The sequence below is a fragment of the Salmo trutta genome, chromosome 1, assembly GCF_901001165.1.
Source record: "Salmo trutta chromosome 1, fSalTru1.1, whole genome shotgun sequence".
NCBI lineage: Eukaryota > Metazoa > Chordata > Actinopteri > Salmoniformes > Salmonidae > Salmo > Salmo trutta.
The window spans coordinates 18,057,302-18,063,584 of record NC_042957.1 but is presented as its reverse complement, the minus strand read 5'-3'; the positions used below and the strand labels follow the sequence as shown (position 1 = coordinate 18,063,584).

At 44.2% G+C, this 6,283-nt stretch overlaps 1 protein-coding gene across 2 annotated transcripts; it reads left to right on the top strand.

Annotated features, from left to right (window-relative positions):
• Nucleotides 1–83: 83 nt before the first annotated feature.
• Nucleotides 84–6,183, top strand: wdcp (WD repeat and coiled coil containing). Of its 2 annotated transcripts, none has more exons than XM_029733980.1 (4): nt 84–398; nt 1,536–3,474; nt 4,419–4,539; nt 5,522–6,183. In XM_029733980.1, the coding sequence occupies exons 1-4, from the start codon at nt 361–363 to the stop codon at nt 5,716–5,718; spliced, it is 2,295 nt and encodes a 764-aa protein (XP_029589840.1). In that variant the 5' UTR covers nt 84–360; the 3' UTR covers nt 5,719–6,183. The 2 variants fall into 2 exon arrangements, with proteins under 2 accessions (XP_029589840.1, XP_029589925.1); XM_029734065.1 differs by having other exon boundaries at nt 1,504–3,474.
• The last annotated feature ends 100 nt before the right edge of the window (nt 6,184–6,283 follow it).

Below are 6,283 nucleotides of genomic sequence, written 5' to 3'. Positions count from 1 at the left end.
TGAGCTCTGACCTGGCACTGACCGTGGACAAGAAGGCCCCCAAGTGGTCAACACATGAAATACACCAGACTTTCCATAAACTTCAACACCCATAATGCTTTTCTATTGCCTCGTCTTTCAATTCCAGTTCATGAAAGCAACTTTCACCCCTGGAAAAGTAAAATAATCTTGGGAAATGTGATCAAGGTTTATGGTTTGACAAGACAATCGAGGCATGTAATGACACGTTTGGGCGTATTATTTCGTGATTAAAGAACGTATTCGCCATATAGCTACTTCACTAGTTGGCTTGTTCCCTGATGGATTTAGCTAGCTAGCTAACGTTAGCTACATGTGTTATAAACTGGCCAGCCCCCCAAAATGACAGCTACTGTAGATAGCTATCCAGTAACTGTCAGGTAAATGATTTTCTAATATTGAGTAGCTAGCTTTATAACCTAAATTGCAGTTGATAATAGCAAATCTTTGCTGTAATAGCTTTTGACTTGACCTTCTAGGTTTAATTGCATTTGATGTGAATATGATACTAATTCTAGCTAGCACAAATGAATAACCTACCTCAAGACCTAGCCCTTTGATCATGACTCTGTTCCAATACATTACACATAAGTCATTGGACGAAAGACGTTTTGTTAAGAGCCGCGATGCTTGGTGGAAAAAGTACCCAATTGTCATACTTGAGTAAAAGTATATACCTTAATAGAAAGTGACTCAAGTCAAAGTCCGCCAGTAAAATACTACTTGAGTAAAAGTCTAAAAGTAAATGTAATTGCTAAAATATAGTTAATTATCAAAAGTAATGAATAATTTCAAATTCCTTATATTAAGTAAAGCAGACGGCACCATTTTCTTGTTTTAAAATGTTCGGATTGCCAGGGGCACACTCCAACACTCAGACATTATTTACAAAAGATGCATTTGTGTTTAGTGAGTCTGCCAGGCCAGAGGCAGTAGGGATGACCACGTGTTCTCTTGAAAAGTGCGTGAATTTAACCATTTTCCTGTCATGCTAAGCATTCAAAATGTAACGAGTAATTTTGGTTTTCAGGGAAAATGTGTGGAGTAAAAAGTACAATATTTTCTTTAGGAATAAGTGAAAGTTGTCAAAAATATAAATAGTAAAGTACAGATACACCAAAAAACGACTTAAATAGTACTTTCAAGTATTTTTACTTAAGTACTTTACACCACTGGTTCCTCTGTAAAGCTGGAGTGTAATATAACCTACCTGATCTGCGTGGCTAAGGTCATTTGGACTAATCAGCTCAGCTCAGCTCTGGCCTGGCCCTGGGGTGTAACCCTCAGGCAGAGGGGATTAGGGATGCCAGAGGCACAGGACAAGAGAGGCTTGTCCTATTCTTAGTGTGGGATGACCAAGATAGCTGGAACTGGTCTTCTGCCGGCAAAATCCTCATGACCGATATCCTCTGCTCTCATCAATGCTATTGAATGAGTGATTGTTTCTTCTTGAATCAATGTTACTGATCATTGTTTCTCTTTCAGTTTGGATTAATCTGTATTTGCTTGACTGTCAGTATGGAACTGGGCAAAGCCAAGTTGCTGAGGTCAGGTCTGAACACGCTACACCAAACCATCCACCCTGTCCACGGGATAGCCTGGACTGACGGGAAGCAGGTCTGCCTTACCTCCCTCTACTATGCCAACTGCGAAGTCAAATTCGGCGACACCAACGTCATCGGTCAATTTGAGCATGTCTTCGGCCTCTCCTGGGGCCCTCTGTGCTGTTCCGGCGCTCCTGCCCTGTTGGCCGTCCAACACAAGAAACATGTCACAGTGTGGCAGCTGCAGCTCAGCGCTCTGGAACAGAACAAGCTGCTCTGCACTCAGACCTGTGAGATGAGCGAACCGTTCCCCCTTCTGTCTGAAGGATGTGTCTGGCATCCCAAGATGGACATCCTTTCTGTCCTCACTAAGAAAGATGCCTCTGTGCTGTTCTGCGTCCGTGTGGACAACCGTAGGGTCAAGGCTGATATTAAAGGCAGTGGACTCATCCACTGTGCCTGCTGGACCAAAGATGGCACCCGGCTGGTTTTGGCTATAGGAAGCGCCCTTCACTCCTACATCTATAACGATGTTCAGAAGAGTCTTTTAGCCTGCTCCTTCTGCCCCATCTTTGACGTGGGCGGGTACATCTGTGCCATTCAGTCAACAGGTGAGGCCCAGGTGGCAGTAGCTACAGAGCTGCCTCTGGATAGGATCTGCGGGCTGAACGCTGGCATAGCATTTGACGTGTCCTCAGATTCAGAGTCCTCCCTACCTGGACATTCTTCTCCTATGGTGATGTTGGACGAGGATGGCTGTATAGACCCCCGCAGGAGGTCCTTTGACTCTGAGAGGTCCTACCTCTCCTGCTCTGCCTCCGGCGGCCCTATGGACCTCACCCACCTCCTGGCCAAGCACCGGCGCTCAGACCCTAGTCCACTCTTACACCTGCGCCGCAGGGACCACCTGACCGGCTCCGGACAGGATTCGTCCCACCTTATCCTGGTCACCTACGAACGGAAAGTCACCAGCACCAGTAAGGTCAGCATCCCTGGGATCCTGGTGCCAGACATCGTGGCCTTTGACTCCAGAGGTTCCACGGTGGCAGTGGCCTCCAACACATGTAGCATGGTACTGGTCTACTGCATCACACCGTCCACCATGCCCAACGTCCAGCAGATCTCCTTACAGAAAAACGAGAGGCCCAAAGGCATCTGCTTTCTTGGTGACAAGATGTTGCTTCTCATGATCGGCAGACAGAAGTCCAACGATCCTGCCTTCCTCCCCTCCTCCAATATGGACAAATACATCCTGCGCCTCGCCTCCAAGGAGATTGTCTATAATGGAGGAACCCCGGCGTCTCCCTCCCCGAATCGAGAATCTCCCGTTAGACGCCATTCGAAGCATGTCTTCTCTAAAGATGAGCAGCAGGAGCTTGTCGAGATTAAGGAGCTGGTGCTGCCCGGAGGAGGTGTAATCCAGTCCCATTCTCCAGGGAGCAGCAGGAGGAGGCTGGTGGAGGAGGTGAGGAGCCCGGAGCCCAGCTCAGTCACCAGCTCAGTCGACTTCTCCTACTCTGACCTCTGTCACCCCTCTGACCAACCTCACTCTAACGCTTCCTCCATTACGGTCGAAAACTTCGACATGGAACCCGTCAACCGAATGACGATGCTCTCCTTGGCAGGACAGGCTAGCAGGGAGTCAAGTCAAACCTGCTCCCCATACTACAACCCTAGGGATAAGCCCCACACGGAGCTCCCCACCCTGCCCAAAACCACCCCCTTGGCCCCCAGAGAGAAGGAGAGGAACCTGGAGCAGCTGTCTCAGAACATGGAGAGGATTTTCTCTCGTTTTTCTGAGGTGCAACAGTGTCTGACAGAGATCAGGGACTTCACCCGGAATGGCAAAAAGGGTCTGGGGACTAGTTACCCAAATGCCTGTGATCCTCCATACGTTAACATCACATGTCAGGTAGGGGTAACATCTGACAAGATATTACTTAATTTGGGATATTTCATTTCTATGTCTGCAAAAGCTGGAGATTTTCAGAGCAATATTTTTAAAGATAATATTTGTTGAAAGACCTTATTTATTGAAATTATAGGCACCACCTTTGTATAATAAAGTTACGTTAGACGCTAGGGCTGGTAATTGCCAGGGACCTCACGATACAATATTATCACGATACTTAGGTGCCGATACGATATGTATTGTATATGTATTGCGATTCAATACTGGGATTTTTATTGTGATTTGATGTTCCAAACATATTGTTCATATCTGCTGGAGAGGGAGCATGAGAAAATTAGTTTTGATCAGTAAGGGAAATAAAAGTGCTGAAAATGTGTTGGCTCCCTATTTAAAAAGAAGATGGAGAACAAGCTATAGAATGAAAATAACTGCTTTTTAGCACAGGTACAGTCGACCAGCTCTACCTAAAGTAGCAAAAGTGTTTTTACAAATCGATACTTGGAGTCCAAAAATAATATTGCGATATGTAATTATATATCATTTTCCCCCCATCACTATTAGACACAAAAAGGAACGAACTGTATGAGTATAAAGCACCCAGATTCAGCACTCAGCAGATATCAGCATAAAGGGCTAATGTTGAACTTGGTGGGACTTGTCTGAAGGTGAAGATACAGTAGAGACATACTTTAATGTACTCTCCAGGTTAGAGTTTGCAATCCACCATTGGCTAATAATAGACAGCACGCTGACAGCACAGTGTGTGCTATTATGTTGTTCCTAAAAGAGCGATTAAAAGCACAATTTGTGAAATGATGCCTTGCTGTTGCATCCATCAATAACTGTCTGTGTTCTTGAGGTCAGAATTGTACTAACTAACCCCCCTCCACTCTCTCTCGATCATCTATCTATCTCTCTCTATCTCTTCCCTCTCCTCCATGCAGAAGCAGCTGTCTGAGAATGTGTTTATAGATGAGAGAAGGCCAGTGTTGTTGTGTGAGGGGAAGCTGTGTCTGAAGGTTCTTCAGGAGCTCTTCAACGTCACTGTAGTAGAGATGGTGTATGGTACGTATCTGGCCCATGGGCTTCCCCTATACCAATAATAACACATGGTTGTAGTCTTAAGGCTTGAGATGATTCTTTGTTTTCACTATGTCTACCCCAGGCTTAATTCTACCAGTTATTTGAGATTAAAGGTAGACTCAGCGATATGACATCATCATACACAGCGGGGTGATTCCCTGCTTACAGAAATCAACACAATTCATATCTGCAGACTGACATTATTGGCTCTTCCCAATGTAGGCATGCCTCAAGAGGAAATTGGGTAGTCTTCTCAGAAGTGTGTGTGTGTGTGCGTGTGGACGGGGAGAGAGAAAAAAAAACGTTTTCCCTCAGGTTTCCAGGAATCTATTCATATAAGAATAACTGCCATATCCTCAGCCCATAGTCTAGACTGAGGAACTACTGAGCTTCTCTCAGCTATTACAACTAACTAGACAAGATGTTGTATATCAAAATAATGACATCTCTGTTTCACTCCACTTAAAAGGACATGCATTTTAAACAACAGTATTTGGTGTTAAAATGGACTGCTTCAGTTAATGGGTGGAGAGGCTGAATATGGGAGTGATTATAGGGTTACTGTGGATTAAAAGGTTTAAAACAGAAGCCGCTTACAGCCCCACCACACCCTCCCTGGGTTCGTTCTGCTATACACACTCAGCACGCCTCTGCCAACCCCAAGACTATTTATAGAGTATTTATGACACCACTCCATTTAGGAGTTTCACTGTTAGGGTTTTTGCAGCAATCTGAGAGAGCCGTATGTTGTGGTTACAGTACTTCAAAAACCTCTCTATAAATGATTAGTAGACACTTGCTGGTTGAAAGCTTAGTACTATCTATTCGAAGGGTTAAATGGATGTAGTCAATGACTCTCCTGGTTTTATATAAGTTAAAGTCTTATAAAGCATGGGGATAAATAAAATATGAATTAAATAAAAACTTCCTTAAACTTGAAACTCCTGTCTCCTGTGTGTTCCAGGTCCGTTGTGGATAGTCCTGGTAGCGGATGCAGAGGGCTTTGTGCCCCTGACTTTTAAACCCAAAGAGGAGTTGACGGTGAGGAACGGAAAGAGGAAATCTCCCATCAGAACCCCTGGCAGCCCAGACTCCTGTCCCTCCAGCCCAGTCAAATCTCCCTCCAGCCCAGTCAAATCTTACCCCAACACAGAGACTTGAACACAGCGTAAATCTCAAAACAAACTTCAGCATAGTGGGAGAGAGCACAAAGCATGGGACTACCGCCTAGCATAACACATGAGATGTCAATGCTTTATGCCTGCATATCTAAAAACTGCACACGCAAAGACTCAACCCCTCGGCAGCTTTTTATGAACAAGCAGTACTGGGTGACAAATGTTCCTTTTTCAACAATTATTCAACACACATTTGAAAGAAGCACCTTTCAAACAGAATGTTTACATTTAGTGACTTTGGGAGATTATATTTTACTTTTTGGGGCTTTGTATTATATGCCCATCTGGTTCAAGATGAAGTTCTGTTTTTTTAATCAGAGCACTGAGGTAAGATAGTGCGGTGTTTTGGCTGGCAGAGTTCAGTGTAGCTGCCACCAAATCCCAAAGAGATGTATCCTGTTTGTGTGTTATACGATTGTATATTATTAAAACCTTCAAATGTTTAAAATGGATAGTTTCATCACTCAACTTATGATTTAATATTAAACCTTTATTTAATTAGGCAAGTCAGTTAAGAACAAATTCTTATTTACAATGATGGTCTACCC